The 16,679-nt window shown below is 49.0% G+C and overlaps 1 protein-coding gene across 1 annotated transcript in view; it reads right to left on the reverse strand.

The window, feature by feature from the left end:
• Positions 1–16,679, reverse strand: part of DLG2 (discs large MAGUK scaffold protein 2) — a 1,591,953-nt gene that overhangs the window by 806,218 nt on the left and 769,056 nt on the right. Inside the window, exon 7 of the mRNA XM_084842537.1 lies at positions 14,972–15,133. Coding sequence (XP_084698663.1) covers positions 14,972–15,133 — 162 coding nt within the window. The remainder of the gene's footprint in view (positions 1–14,971; positions 15,134–16,679) is intronic.

Here is a 16,679-nt window from a genome sequence, read left to right on the forward strand (position 1 = left end):
AGCAGACATCAACCTTGTACCTGAAGGACAAGAGGCAGGTAACATGGTCCAAGACTGGCATTTTGCTGGGTTCTGGAAGGCAGGCAGGCAGGCAGGGCTAGCGCAGTCTACCTGGCTACTAGGGATGTACAGACTTTGATTAATCCATTCCATCTGTGTTTCACAGATTGTCAGGCATCTTTCATTCAATCATCTGTTCATTGATAGAACTGGATTTTATTTTTCCCCCTTCAGAAAAGTATGCAAAAACTTAGCTTTTGCTGGCATGTAACATTTTGCGTATTTTTGTTAGCTCAGCGTACAATCAATGAGCAGACAGCACACAAAAATGACTGCTACATAGTGGAGGCTGTGTTGTTTTTTAAAATGTTGCATATATGAGCGTATTTTCCAGCAAGTTCATATTTTCATTAGGGATATACGAATAACCTACCTGGCTCTGCGATGGACAATCCACGGTGGCGGGGAGGCATTCTGTCCCTCCCCCCGGAATCTTCCCCGGCCGGCTCCACTTCACGGCAACTCTGCGGAGCCGCCAGCCAGGACCGCCCGCAGCCAGACATCCAGCCGCTGGGCTGCCGCCATAGCCACCGCCATTTGCGTCCCTGTCTTTAGCCGTAATAGGCTATGTATATATTTACGTAGCCTATCACGGCTAAAGACAGGGACACAAATGGTGGTGGCTACGCCATTTGCGTCTCTGCCCTGAGCCGTGATAGGCTACGTAGATACTTATGTAGCCTATTACGGCTTGCCACAGACACAAATGGTGGCCGGTGTAGCGGTCGCCATTTGCAGCCGCAGCCCAGCAGTGGCTGGAGCTGCCGCCGCCGCTGGAACCGCCACTGCTGCTGGAGCCACCGCTGGAGCCACCGCCGAAGCCACCACCGCCTCCGGAGCCGCAGCCAGGTAGGCTCCATTTCGTGGTGCTTTCGCAGGGTAGTGGGGCGGGTTGCTCCATTCCGCCACGGATTCCGAGGGGCCAAATTCACTGGAATTCAGCCTCCCTGGGATCCGTGGCGGAATTCTCTAATATCCCTAATTTTCATATGACGAAATTTGTGTGCAGTTCTGGAAAGTTAAAAAATAAATGATACAGAGGTCCATGGAATCCACGCAACTTGGAAAATGCTGATCTGCTGCGGAATCAACAGATCAGATTCATAGAAATACAAACTATGAATCTGTTTTTGTTTAATTGGATTTTATTTTTCTCCCTTCAGAAAAGTATGCAAAAACATCCACCGCAATTTTAGGGATGTACGAAAGTCACTTACCTTTCGCGGATTATATTGATGGTGGGGGGGGAGGCGTTCCATCCCTCCTCCCGGAATCCTCGACAGGGGGGAGGCGATCCATTCCTCCCCCCCAGAATCCTCCGTGGCCGGCTGTGCTCTGCAGCAGCTCTGCGGAGCAGCCGTCCAGGCCCAGCCAGGCCAGAGCCGTCCGCAGCCGGATTTCCAGCCGTGGAGGGCTCTGGGGAAAAAAACAACAACTGCGTACGCAAAAGGCGGCAGCTATGGCTGCCACCATTTGCGTTCCTTATTTTTGCTGTCTTAGTCTACGTAAATATTTACGTAGACTAAGACGGCAAAAATAAGGGGAACACAAATAGCGTACATGGTTTGTTTGTTTTTTAAACCCACCCAGCCATGATAGGCTACATAAAGATTTACGTAGCCTATCATGTCTTTTTTTTTAACAGGACCGGAAATGGCGGCAGCGGCAGCCGGTCGGAAGACCAGCAAACCGCAGCCACCACCGCCGCAGCCGCTGCCGGAGCCGCTGCCGCCGGGAAGATCCGCCCCAGGTAAGTCTCATCCCAGGGGGGGATCCGTGGGGGGGCGGGGGGTGGCAGGCCGTTCTGACACAGAGTTCGGGGGGCCGAATGCACTGGCATATGGCCTCACCGAGATCCGTGGCAGAATTCTCTGCCATCCCTATGCAATTTACTTGACTTTTGCTGGCACGTAACATTTTGTGTATTTTTGTTCGATCAGCATGCAATCAATGAGCACAGCGCATGCAAAAAAAGAGTGCTAAGTAGTGGAGGCTAAAGAGAGATCAGAGATAGGAATTGTGGGGGCACCTGGTTGGGGCTCGAAGCCCAGTGAGTAATCGCCAGCTTGGCCCCCTGAATTACAGTCCCCAGACCCCAGCACCTGTCCAGCTCGGTGTGTGCCGAGCTGTGCAAGCACATGGGCCTCTTCTCTCTTGAATGCCACTTCCCCCTTGAATGGCTGCTCAGTCTTTTCTGTAAGCATCCCATCTATACAAATGGAGGCCTTAAAAGGGAAATGCCCACAACGTTGCAGGCAACATTACACAATGTCCTGTAATGTTGTGGATATTGCCCCTTTAAGCCCCTCATTTGCGTAGGTTGGATATTTAGGGAAAAGAACAAGCAGCCATATGAGTGGCAAATGGTGCTCGACGGGGGGAGCAAATGCCCGCATGTTGCTGCTGATCACCCCACGAACTGCCCAGCAGCTCGCCCTGCACTGCTTGCCTGGGTAGGGTAAGTGCTCGGGGTTCAGAGAGCACTTCGTGGGGCAGGTGCAGGGTGGTCCATCCATCCCTAATCAGAGATATATAAAACATTGTGTGGTTTGTTTTTTTAAAGATGTATATATTAAATTTTTCCGGTTAATGTAATATATTACATTATTTCCAAATATATTACGTATTTTCCAGTAACTTGGAATTGCCTCTCCCAGTACTGACCAACCTGTGTTTTACAATAAGCTGAGAAGGTCTTGGTTATGATCCCACCAGAGGGCATGACCCATGGTGTGGTGATTCAAGGTAGGACCTTTTCTGTGGTGGCACCCTGATGGTGGAATTCCCTCCCCAAGGAAGTGCATTTGGCCTTGCAGACAACAAATAAAAACCTGTTTGTTCACCTGGGAATTTGAGACATACGGGGACCGTACTGCTATAAGACTGTATGTTTCATGTTTTTAGTGTCATTGTACAGTCAGTGTTTTTAATTATGTATTACTGATGTATTTTGATTATGTTGTGTGCTGCCCTGGGCTCTCTTGGGATGATGATGATCCTCAGGTCGCCCAATTCAACTGGGATGACAATCTGCAGTCTCCCTCCTTACAATCTCTGCACCATCAGGGTTGTGCAGTGGAGTGGCAAGGCCCAAGTCTTCCCTTTCTCCTGCCTGTAAGCTGTCCTGGTGGCAGAAAGTATACAAAGTCTGGGCCCTGCTGCCACGTTCCCCCAGTTTGAGCCCATTAACAGCTTATGGAGGGGGAAGGGGTGCCATGAAGGTTGTCAACCTTTTCATTTCAAAATTATTGGCTTCCATCCTGGGCAAAGCTGGAGGGAGGAACCTGGTGTCTCAAGGTGGAGCCGGCAGGAATCTAGCAGGTCACACTTGGAACCAGGATGGAATTGGATGCATCACAGGGCTAGTGCTAGCTCCAGGTTTTGGGGGTGTCCTTGGGCAAGATGCTGCCTGATGACCCCATATCTGAGTCGGTCCACCTCTTTTCCATTGCTTCGCATTTACTTGGACTCTCCCTTTGGGCTCAGTCAGTACCGGTGCCCAGACGGTGAGGCCAAGATGAGTGGAGTCTCCTGCTCCTTGCTCTTGTCACCGCTCACTTGCTTAAAGAGGACAAGTGAACAGAAAGTGACAGCAAGGAAAGAGGAAGAGCCTCTGGGTTTGGCAGCAGTGTCTCCAGGGGACTCCTGGGTTTGGCAGCAGTGGGCCCCTTTCTGGTGAGAGGGCCTCAGCAGATGCCCAATGATGCCAACCCCTGATGCCAACCCTAGCTGGGGCCAAAGATTCCAACTTAGATTCACAACATAAGTAGGGATGGAGGTAACCTCCCCTGCCCAGCTCACATGCTGCTTGCTAAATCCCTGCTACTTACCCAACCTGGTGAGAAGCGCAGGGCGAGCTGCTGGGCTCTTGTTTTTCAACAAGCCTCCATTTTTGTGCAAGATGGGGTTCTGTGTTTTTATATATTTACTGTTTGCACAGTAGCCCTACACAATGGTGGCAGTAAAGATTCATTTCTATGGCTGAAATGAACCTTGATGGCCACCGTTGTGTAGATCTACTGTGCAAACAGTGGATCTACAAAAATACAGAGCCCCATCTTGCTCAAAACTGTTCCCTCACATGGATGCCGAGTGGCTGTGGTGAGTCCCATCCTTGTGCACAGGGTGGGGGGTGGGGGTTCACTGAGCTGGGTTTCGGGGTGCGGGTGGAGTGGGGCGAATTCGGCAGATTCCTGGGCCGAGTGAGGTGCCTGCACCATCCCTAAACATAAGTAGTCAGCAAGGCAAGGGGTGGATGGAACCTGGGAAAATCACTGTCTTTTCAGTTGTGAATGCTCAGCTCCTGACAGAACACAGTTGTACCAGATGGGCAAAGTTCTAGCGTTGAGGAGACTCCTCTGCCCCACACCTTGCCCTCCCTAATGGTTTTCCTGGCATAGATGCAGAGTATACAGACCTTTCCCAAATGTTCTAAAGCACTTACAGGAAGAAGAAGAAGAAGAAGAAGAAGAAGAAGAAGAAGAAGAAGAAGAAGAAGAAGAAGAAGAAACACTAATCCAGTAATTATTACAAGTCCTGAAGACTCATATTAGCAGACTCTGGTTTTGCTCTTGTCTGACGAATACTGATTAGATCTATTCCCTGGAGGAACTGAAGATGGCAGTACTTCAATCAGAGAGGGAGAGAGAGATGAGAGATCATGATAAACTGGTACATTTGAATTGCAGATGCAGCAGGGGAGTTGTAAAACATTCCTTGAAAGAGTTTGGGCTTTTTTTAAAAAAAGTATGCGCTTTCCCATCCCTAATGCTCTTTCAGCTTCTACACAGAACAGAACCCAACCCTGTCACCTGTCAACAGTAACCACAGACGTGTGGAATTTTGCTTGTCTTATCAACGTTTCCAGCTTCTCTCAAAATTCTTCAAAAAGTTTCTCCCAAACAGAAACCTCAAAACTTTCCCCCAACATGGATGGCTTATGAAGTCCTGTGCCACATTTCCCCTGACCTTTTGACTGCAAAAATGCATAGCAACCTGTCATGTTCCCTAGCTTTGATATGCTCTCTGACTCAGAGAAGGTCTCAAGGGAGGAGGAGGCTTTGTCCAGCAATCCTTCATCTGCTACTCCAGGACCTTCCAGGCCAGAGGACTTGGCTTTACCAGACTCCTCATACTCAGAGGGCACCCCTCCAATGCAGTCCTCAATGCCTCAATGCCATGGAAACCAGTAGAGAAGGACTGCAGAATTTGACAATGGCCTTTTAAGAAGAAGACAGCTCCTCAGAAGGGATGGAGTTAACATCAAGTCTGGACCTGCCAGACTCCAGAAGGGTTCGGAAGGAAGGCATCTGCACGTTGCTGAGACAACTGCTCTTTGTGGGTTCAGCCAGTGATCTGTCCAAGGTCCTGGCAGACTTGACCTACATTACCACGCCTCTGGGAGCCTGCATTGCCTCATCTGACCTTGCCTCACCTGACGTGACCTTGCCTCATCGGATATGACCTTGCTGTGCCAGGCAAGATTCAGCCTTTCTAGGCAGTACCACCACTGTAACCCAGTCTGCCCTGGGAACCCAATGCCAAGCTAGGACAGGACACAATCCTTAAAGCATTGCTGCTACAGAGTCGCATGCAGTAAGTCAATCTCAGGCAAGCCACTGTTTGATTTTTCTCACATTAGGTTCCTTCATCAGAAGCCTTCTCAATATTCAGTTATTGAATACCTGCAGCTCAGAGTTCCTAGACCAAAGGGATCCCCAGCTAACTGCACCATCTAGTGTTAAATGAAGGCATGCACACTGATGAAACGTTTTGGAGTCGCATCTTTTCAGATCAGATCTGAATGCAGAGTCAATAAGGCCCACTAGCTGAATCCTTGCATAGATCCCTTTTAACTTCAATTGGAATTATATACAACGCCCAAGCACAAAAGCAAAGGTGGCTGATTTAGTCAAAGGCGACTGCAAGGCCATCTTTGAAAATGCAAAATTTTACATACAAGCGCATAATACCAATAACATGCAATTTTGGGAGAGATGGGGGGAGTCTCCATCAGTGGTGTAGTTAAGTAACTTGGACTCTGACCTTAATGGATTTATGGTGGCCCTCCTCTTTCAGATGGCACTCTGCATTACGTCACTTCCTTACTTCAATATCTGGTAAGCCAGGCCTGCTGCGTGGAGCCCCCCCCCCCCGCTCATTCTGCTAGATGGGGCCCTGGACCTCTGCCCCAGAATCCAGCTCTGACGACACCACTGGACTCCATCAGTGGGGGCTGGTGGCTCCAATTTCAGTGGGGCTGTGATTCTATTCTTGGTTTCAGCCAGAACCAGCCAGACCTCTAAAGGAACTATCCAAGTTGCTGAAGCCACCTTGTCAGAACCTTGGATAGCTCCTCTAGAGTTCTGGTGGGTTCTAACTAAAACCCATAATCAATGCACAGCCGCATCAAAATCAGAGCCACCAGCCTCCTCTGGTCTCCACCATCCTTTTGCTGTGGTCCTCACTGGAGTCGGCTCACAGATCAGCCCAACGGTTCCTGCTGCCTAAGAGTATTCCAGCCAAAGCACCAGGGCCAGGCCAAAACGGTGGGCAGACCTATCCAAATACAGACCCTCGATGGGCATTCTCAAGCCCAGACTAAGGATGTGCAAACCTACCCCCATCTGGGTTCTCTGGGAACTGCCCAGGCCCTGCCCCGGCTCGCCCGTCCCCAGACCATGCTTGAGCCCCTCCTCCACTCAGCGAGCAGCCTGCACTCACCCCGGGAGCCTCATCGAGCTCCTCAGTCACCATTTTTTGAAAACTAAAATGGTGATCACAAGTATGTGCATATTTATGTATGCATGAAAATGCACATTTTTGCAAATGTGCATATTTGCGTATGTGTGAAATGCTCATTTATGCAAAATGTGCAGGTCCACACATGCGCAAATATGCACATTCACAAAATACGCACTTGTGAGCATATGCAAATGTGTGCTTTTGCAAAACCACGCATTTTCGCATACGCAAATATGCACATTTTTGCGGTCGCCATTTTAGGTTTCACAAATGGCGACCGGGGAGCTTGTCAAGGCTACCAGGGTGAGTGTGGGCGCTGACTGAGCACGGGTGGGGGCGAGTGCAGGCAGGGGCTCAGCGAGTGGGGTTCAGGGGTGCGGGCAGGGTGGTTCTGCCAGAATCACAGATGGAATCGGGCGACTGCGCCATCCCTCACCCAGACTCCCTGCTATATGCTGATGGAAGGGAAGAAGGGCCCAGACTATAGCAGACAGAAAGTGTTGCTGTGCAGCAGGCAATGGCAGATGGAGGGAATCCTAGGATTTCAGGGCCTGGCCAGTCCCGGGGCTCCCTACCACCTGCCAATGACAAGGACCGATGTTGAAAACCCCTATTCCCTCCTGCCAGTGGTGCATCTCCCCTGCACCAGAGACCTTTGGCCATTGGGTGGCATAGAAATGTAATAAATAAATTAGGGATGTACGAAAATTCCGCCACGGATCTCGGGGAGGCCGAATGCCAGAGCATTCGGCCCCCCGAAATCGGTGGTGGAACGGCCGCCCCCCGCCCCCCCCGGGACGAGACTTACCTTGGGCAGATCTTCCTGGCGGCGGCGGCCGGTTCAACCGTCTAACCACCGCCTCCATTTCCAGTTTTAAAAACAAAAACAAAAACGTGATAGGCTATGTAAAGATTTACGTAGCCTATGACGGCTAGGTTTTTTTAAAAAAAATGTGATAGGCTACGTAAATGTTTACGTAGCCTATCACAGCTGACTTAAAAACAACAACAACGCGTGTACGCAAATGGCGGCGGCCATGGCCGCCGCCATTTGCATTCCTTATTTTGGCACGTCGTAGTCTACGTAAACATTTACATAGACTAAGACGGCGAAAATAAGGGGAATGCAAATAGCGTAGCAGACGCTACGCTATTTGCGTTCCCCTTATTTTCGCCGTCTTAGTCTACATAAATGTTTACGTAGACTAAGACGTGCCAAAATAAGGAACGCAAATGGCGGCGCCTGTGGCCGCCGCCATTTGCGTACGCGCGTTGTTGTTGTTTTTTTTTAAGTCAGCCGTGATAGGCTACGTAAACATTTACATAGCCTATCACGGCTGACTGCAGGGATGCAAACAGTGGCATCTACGGCTGCCGCCATTTGTGTCCCTGCTAGCCAGCGGCTAGATGTCCAGCTGCTGGCGGAGCTGACCGGCGGCTCCGCAGAATCCGTGTGGAGCACAGCCGGCCGGCCAGGATTCCGGGGGGGTGGGGAGGAACAGAGCGCCTCCCCCCCTGGTGAGGATTCCGGGGGGAGGGACAGAACTCCTCCCCCCAAACCATAAACATAATCCGCGAAAGGTAAGTACCTTTCGTACATCCCTAAAATAAATACATAAAACACATTAACAAATAAATAAATTTGGGGAGAGACTGGCCAGGCATGTACATGGCAACAGATGTGCCTTTCTATTTGTATTTCCCTTTAGAAATAGATTATCCCTTTTCTACAACGAAATGGTGCTTATACCCAAGCAACTGCATTCAGCAGTGCAAGCAAACTCCATCTGATGCCCGAGGTCATGAGGGTGCTATGATTTAAGTGGGTTTAAAATGTGTAACTGCACATGATCAGAGTTTTGCTTCCTTTTAAAAAAATAAATAAATCAGGTTTTAGCCAACCATTTGTTTGTTTGGCTCTGACATCATTAGGAGTGTAGAAGCAGTTGTAAAGCATAGAGGGGTGGCGCAGGGGAAGAAGAGTGTGTTTCACAACTGAAGACATACAATGGATGTCTAAAGCGGGGGCATAAAAGAACTGAGTCCAGGGTCTAAAATTGCTTAGCACCACTGTCTTCTGTTGTCTAGATAGCATCACCGATGCAATGAATATGAACTTGAGCACACTCCGGGAGAGAGCGGAGGACAGGAGGGCCTGGTGTGCTATGGTCCATGGGGTCACGAAGAGTCGGACACGACTGAATGACTGAACAACAACAATGCGAAGAGAAAACTCTCTGGAAAAGACCCTGATGCTGGGAAAGATTGAAGGCAAAAGGAGAAGGGGACGGCAGAGGATGAGATGGCTAGATAGCATCACGGATGCAATGAATATGAACTTGAGCACACTCTGGGAGAGAGCGGAGGACAGGAAGGCCTGGCGTGCTATGGTCCATGGGGTCACGAAGAGTCGGACACGACTTAACGACTGAACAACTGAACAACAACAACAATAACTGTCTTCTGTGCCTGAACAAACCCCTGGGGCATGAGCGCATGCAGTCTTAAGCAGCTTGCTAGCTCAATCTCAGCCTCAGACCCCACAGTTGTCAGTTGATGCTCTGATGTGTGGCAGTTTTCGACGGCGGGTTGTGCCCGCTCTAGAGGGCCTCTGGGCACGACACCCTCAATGGGCCTCAGTGAGTCCCCCTTCTCACCACCCTTGTCTTGCTCCTCGTCCTCTTTCCCATCATTGCTTCCACTTGCTTGCCTGACAGCCTGTGAGCCAGTGGGCTGGGGCATCTCCTGCTCCCCCTTCTCACCACCCCTGTTGACTGGGTCAGAGCGAGAGGCAAGTGAACAAGCAGCTTTCATGTATTATATTTCAGGTATTATATTTCTATACCACCCCTTAGCCGAAGCTGTCTGGGTGGTTCACAAAAATTAAAACTTATTAAAATAGAGTATATAAAGTATTTTTTTAAAAACCATTCACGTAAGGACAGAAAACCGATATAAAACCGGTATAAAAGATCACCAATGCAGTATCCTCAGGCCATTGCCAGGGCCACAGCACCCAGCGGGACCGTATTTTATTTATTTGTTTGTTTGTTTGTTTATTAAATTTATTAATGGCCCATGTGGCTGGTCACCCAGCCAATCCGGGCGATGTACAGAATGTATAATAGAACAGTTTAAAATAATAAAATTCCACAGTAAAACATCATATTTCTGACATTACCCTAACCCACCCCGAATGCCTGCCTGAACAACCACATTTTTAATGTGCGGCGGAAGCTTATTAAAGAGGGGGCATGGCCGAGTTCCCTAGGGAGGGAGTTCCACAGAGTGGGGGCCACCACAGAGAAGGCCCTCTCCCTCGTCCCCACCAGTCTAGCTGTCCTGGCTGATGGGACAGAGAGAAAGCCATCCGAGGCTGATCTTGTTAAGCGACCTGTCTGGTATTGCTGGAGGCGCTCCTTAAGACCCTATCTGCAACACTTGCCCTGGGCTCCCTTTATGTAGCGCCAGTGGTAGGCAGACAACATTTAATTTTCCCACAATGTTCCTGACATAGCATTGCTCCTTGGCACTGTGGGAAATAAAAAGGGGAGCCACCCAGCACCGGAATAGTTGCTGCTGAGTAAGCCTGCCAAGGGAGCAACAGGTGTCAAGGAGCACACTGGAGTATGCAACCTGGGACCAGTAAAAGAGAGAAATACCAGTAATGACGCCGCAGTCTAACCAAGCATCCTGCTATTTAGAGGCACAGCATGTATGACTTTGTATGCCACTAAACAAGAACATAACTATGCAGGAAAGATCTTAATGTCCCTGATAGCCATGACAGTGTGGTCACTGAACTTGAGCCGGACATCCTAGAGAGTGAAGTCAAGTGGGCCTTAGGAAGCGTTACTAACAACAAAGCTAGCGGAGATGACAGTATTCCAGCTGAGCTATTTAAAATCCTAAAAGATGATGCTGTTAAAGTGCTGCACTCAATATGCCAACATATTTGGAACACTTAGGAGTGGACACAAGACTGGAAAAGGTCAGTTTTAGGGATGGACGAAAGTCCCTTACCTGGTCCCGCAGCTTTTTTGGGGGGCGGGAGGCGCTTCGTTTCTCCCCCCGAAATTCTTGGCGGGTGGGGAGGCGCCCCGCCCCTCCCCGCCGAAATTCTGGCCGTGGGGGAGGCGCCCCATACCTCCCCGCCGAAATCCTGGCCGGGGGGGAGCGCCCCATCTCCCCGGCCACGAAAGAAAAAAGTAAAGTTTAAAAAAAAAAAACGTGATAGCCTGCGTAAAGATTTACATAGCCTATCACGGCTAGATTTTCAAAGTCAGCCGTGATAGGCTACGTAAATCTTTACGTAGCCGATCATGGCTGACTTTGGGGGGGGAAGCACGTATACAAATGGCAGCGCCCATGGGCGCCACCATTTGCGTACGCACTTTTTTTTTTTTCCAAAGTCAGCCGTCATAGGCTACGTAAAGATTTGCATAGCCTATCATGGCTGACTTTGAAAATCTAGCCGTGATAGGCTACGTAAATCTTTACGTAGCCTATCGCGTTTTTTTTTTTTTTTTACTTTACTTGGAAATGGCGGTGGCGGGAGCTGGTCGGAGGACCAGCCACCGCTGTCGCCGCTGCACCGCTGCCGGGACCCGCCGCCGCGAGGGACATTCACACAAGGTAAGTTCCATCCCGGGGGGGGCGGGGGGTGTCGGAGAATTTCCCCACCAATTTCGGGGGTCTGAATGCGTTGGCATTCGGCCTCCCGGAGATTCGTGGAGAAATACTCCGACATCCCTAGTTACATTCCAATTCCAAAGAAGGGCAATGCCAAAGAGTGTTCAAACTACTGTACAGTTGCACTCATTTCACATGCCAACAAGGTTATGCTTAAAATCCTACAAGTTAGGCTTCAGCAGTATGGGAACCGAGAACTACCGGAAGTACAAGCTGGGTTTTGAAGAGGCAGAGGAACTGAGATCAAATCGCCAACATTCGCTGCATCATGGAGAAAGCAAGAGAATTCCAGAAAAACGTCTATTTCTGCTACATTGACTACGCTAAAGCCTTTGATTGTGTGGATTGTGGCCAATTCTTAAAGAGATGGGAGTAACAGACCACCTTACCTGTGTCCTGAGAAACCTGTACGGGGGCCAAGAAGCAACAGTAAGAACCGGACATGGAACAACCGATTGGTTCAAAATTGGGAAAGGAGTATGACAAGGCTGCGTATTGTCCCCCTGCTTATTTAACTTATATGCAGAGTACATCATGAGAAATGCCAGGACGGATGAATCACAGGTCGGAATTAAGGATGCCGGGAGAATTATCAACAACCGCAGATACGCAGACGATACCACCCTAATGGCAGAAAGCGAAGAGGATCTAAAGAGCCTCTTGTTGAGGGTGAAAGTGGAAAGTGCAAAAGCTGGTTTGAAACTCAACATTAAAAAAACTAAGATCATGGCATCTGGCCCCATCACTTCCTGGCATATAGAAGGGGAAGAAACGGAAGCAGTGACAGATTTCATTTTCTTGGGCTCCAAGATCACCGCAGATGGTGACTGTAGCCATGAAATTAAAAGACGCTTGCTCCTTGGGAGGAAAGTTATGACAAACCTATACAGCATAGTAAGAAGCAGAGACAGAGCTTTGCCAACAAAGCTCCGTATAATCAAAGCTATGGTTTTCCCAGTAGTAATGTATGGCTGTGAGAGCTGGACTATAAGGAATGCTGAGCGCCGAAGAATCAATGCTTTTGAACTGTGGTGCTGGGGAAGACTCTTAGGAGTCCCCTGGACTGCAAGGAGGTCAAATCAGCCAGTCCTAAAGGGAAACCAACCCTGACTGCTCATTGGAAGGACAGATACTGAAGCTGAAGCTCAAATATTTTGGCCACCTAATGCGAAGAGAAAAGTCACTGGAAAAGACCTGATGCTGGGAAAGACTGAAGGGAAAAGGAGAAGGGGACAGCAGAGGATGAGATGGCTAGATAGCATCACCGATGCAATGAATATGAACTTGAGCTGCTAGGGATGTACGAAACTCACTTACCTTTTCGCAGAATTTTTCGCAGGGGGGGGGAGGCGCTCCTTCCCTCCCCCTGGAATCCTTGATGGGGGGAGGTGATCTGGTCCTCCCCCCCGGAATCCTGCCCGGATGGCTCCGCTCCGCGGAGGCTCCATGGAGCAGCTGGCCAGGGCCGTCCGCAGCTGGATTTCCGGCTGCAGACGGGTTGCTGTGGACGCAAATGGCGGCCGCCGTAGTGGCCACCATTTGCGTCCAGTCAGGCTGCCGTGATAGGCTACGTAAGTATTTACGTAGCCTAACACGGTAACCCAAAAACAAAAAAAAGGCATATGCAAATGGCGGTGGCTACGGCGGCTGCCATTTGCATTCCCTATTTTTCGCCATTTTATCCTATGTAAATATTTATGTAGGCTATTATGGCAAAAAAAAAAGGGGAACGCAAATAGCGTAGTGGGTGCTATTTGTGTTCCCCTTTTTTTTTCACCATAATAGCCTACGTAAATATTTACGTAGAATAAAATGGCGGAAAATAGGGAACGCAAATGGTGGCCGCCATAGCCGGCACCATTTGCGTACACTGTTTATTTGGGGGGGGATTAGTCGTGATAGGCTATGTAAATGCTTACATAGCCTATCACAGCTGCAAGGATGCCAATGGTGGCCGCAGCAGCCCGGCCACAGCCAGCCAGGAGACCAGCGACCAGAGCAGCCGCCGCCACTGGAGCTGCCGCCACCAAATCCGCCGCATCCACCCCAGGTGAGTTCCGTCCCAGGGGGATTCCGCGGGGGGGGGGGCGCAGGAGGCCGTTCCGCCACGGATTCTGGGGGGCCAGATTCTAAAGAATCTGGCCTCACTGGAATCCGTGGAGGAATTCTCTGCCATCCCTAGTTGAGCTCACTCCGGGAGAAAGAGGAGGACAGGAAGGCCTGGCGTGCTATGTGTCAGGAGCTCCTTGGCAGCCTCTTTCAATCTTATCTAGTAGCCAAATCCAGACGCAGACAAAGGGATTCTTTTCAAAGCTTTATTCCATTTACAACTTAACAACTCTACTATCAGCGACTAGCTAAGAGCAGCAGAGTACCTATGCCCTGAGTTGGAACAGTTGGTCCCCGCTTGAAGGAGAATCACTGGCAGACCCTGAACTTAAGGACTAGGGAGAGTCCCTCCCCTTTTCCCTTGGATCCTCTGGGCGCAACTGTTGCTTGCACGCCAACCGGGCACTACGCCTCCTTTCCGCGCCCTCCGTTTGGCGCCACTCCTTGCATCAACGTCGCACGTCCAGCAAGCCCTCTTCCTGTGCTCTCTCACTCCCGGGACTGCTATCTAAATCAGGAATGCCGGTGGGAGGAATCTCTGCCAGCTGTTGGCCCTGGGAGGGATGAGTGCGCTCCTCTCCCACGAGCGGCTGCTCCACCTCAGAATCAGAACTACTCTGGGATTCTATGGGCTCAGTGTCCACCCTGACACTATGGTCCATGGGGTCACAATGAGTTGGACACGACTTGATGACTGAACAACAAACAAGAACATATTTCAGAGAGTATTACTGCACAAGCACATGACAGCTCATGATAGACAACTTCTCTCTTTTTTGCAAACTCTTGGCATTTATGTACCATAAACTGTATTGAAAGACAACATCAGCACGCAGCTCAACAAACAGGAACCTGACACCAGGAACCACATTTTTCTTCCTCACATGAAAGAGCAACATGCTTGGAAATTCTACAGCACAGCTAATTATGGACCATCTACCACCTAACTACCAGGCAAAGGATTTGGCCCATCATTATCTATTGCAAACACCAGATTAATTTTGAAACAAGGACAAAGAGGGGTTGTGCAGCACCATGAAAAATGCACAACTTAATTTCCGCAATGCTTATTCACTCTTTGAAAAGTTTGTGCACGGGAATATTTTCTTCCTCCCACAAACTCAGCTTTTCTACAGAACAGCACCAAACTCTGTTGCACATCACCATTAACCTTTCTGAGCACAAAAAACACATGCCGATCATTAAACCGTTTCCAAAAAGATTAGAATTTGCACAAAGATGCATCAAGTTACAGCTTAAGACAAGAGGAACCTGCAGCTTTTAGAAACCGAGTTCGATCCCTTTCTTTTTATTTTATCTTTTTAAAAACAACAACTAAAAATCACAATGGAGAAGCATCACCGACCTTCAAAGGTGAGATGTGTGACTGGAGGACGTATCCATGGACATTTTCTATCTGTGATAAATTCTTTTCAGAAATGTGAACCAGCTCCGGCCCCCTCACTTCATGAGTTAAACGAGGTAAAGTATGATCGTGTGGAGCATCCTCATCTTGGTAGCGATACTTCTAGGAGGCAAAAGAAGACAAAAAAGAACATTAAGGAACTGTGTAAAGTAAATCTTGCATTGAGACCACTACAAGAAAATGCGAGAATGCCTTTTTGACTCCCCACTGAAATGTGGTGTTTGCGTTGAGAGGTTGTAGTGAATCACAATGCCGCTAACGCAACCTTTCCCAGCCTGGTCCCTTCCAGGTGAGTTGGACTACTCCCATAATCCCTAGCCATCATAGCCATTGGCTGATGGGTGTTGTAGTCCAACACATCTGGAGGGCACAACCAGGTTGTTCTAGTACTTTTTTTGAGCGTTTCAAGGGCTTCACCTAAATTACCTCAGAGATTCTAACCACAGGCCTGCTACGTAGTGCAGCATTGTTACCATAACCAGGACATGGAGAAAAGGAAACTTCACAAGAGATGCAGTGACCAAGTTCTTAAGATACAGGTCTGGGTTGGATGGCACTGCCTCAGTTGCTCTTCTCCACATAGTAGGGGGTGGGAACGTGAGCAGGTCGATCTCCCCTGCCACCCAGCACAACTATGCTACCTCTGTCCATTCACATGGGACCAAGAGATTCAAATACGGTCCATGAGTAAAAACCAGCATGCTAGGGATGCTGGAGAAATTTGAAATGGACTAAAATGAGCTCATATTTCTAAGAATCCAACCTGTGGAATCCACTGCAGAGTGAACCCCTCAGGCTGCGTGGCGTCCGTGGGCTTTCAGATGGTTTTTTTACTTTCCCAAAATTTATGCATATAAATTCATAGGAAAATACATATGTTTCTGCTGAGGAAACATTAAATGGAAGGGGGGATAATATGCTAAATGTTACGTACTAAGGCAAATTATGTAAACACTTATGTAAATGCTTATGTAAATACGTAATTATTTGTGTATTTTTCTGCATGACCAAAAAAAATGTTCGCATCTGTCTGTGAGCGGATGATGGAACAAAAGGCGCATGACAATCCACAAAACACAGACCGAGCAGATTTTACACAGTCTGTACATCCCTACAACATGCATAGTCCCAGAAAAAAATTGGGAATCAACTCCACAATCTCCTTTTGATTGTAAGTACATGGAGGTGATTCAGATGTTGTGCTTCCATACCCAGTGGGCTCAGAGGTGGGGCAGATGGCTGAGTGGCTGGAGAGATAAGTCCCAGTCTAGGTCCCACTAACCACCACATTTAGGAGAGTGAATCAGGGCCATAGCACCTGGTCCAGTCCACACTCCACAGCAGGAAAGGATGAGTGACACCTCCATTAGAGCATGGAGTGTGCTGCACGCACCTGTTAAAAAACCTTAAGTGACGGTAACCTGTGAAACTGGCCCAGTTTCATTTTTGTGGTGGGTCCTTTTTAAAGAAACAGTGGACCTGAGGTCTATGTTGACCTGCCCAAGGACTGGTGGGGAAAGGCAGGTGGTTGGAGTTACAGTGGAACTTGCAGGTACCGCTAGATTCATTAGGGAATTGTCACCTCTGCAAAGAGTCTACAAACTTGCTTGCTTGTCCTTGTCCAGATAAGTACATCATCATGCAACCT

Source organism: Heloderma suspectum, chromosome 3, assembly GCF_057233095.1.
Source record: "Heloderma suspectum isolate Gila_16-S chromosome 3, 16-S_ref, whole genome shotgun sequence".
Lineage (NCBI taxonomy): Eukaryota > Metazoa > Chordata > Lepidosauria > Squamata > Helodermatidae > Heloderma > Heloderma suspectum.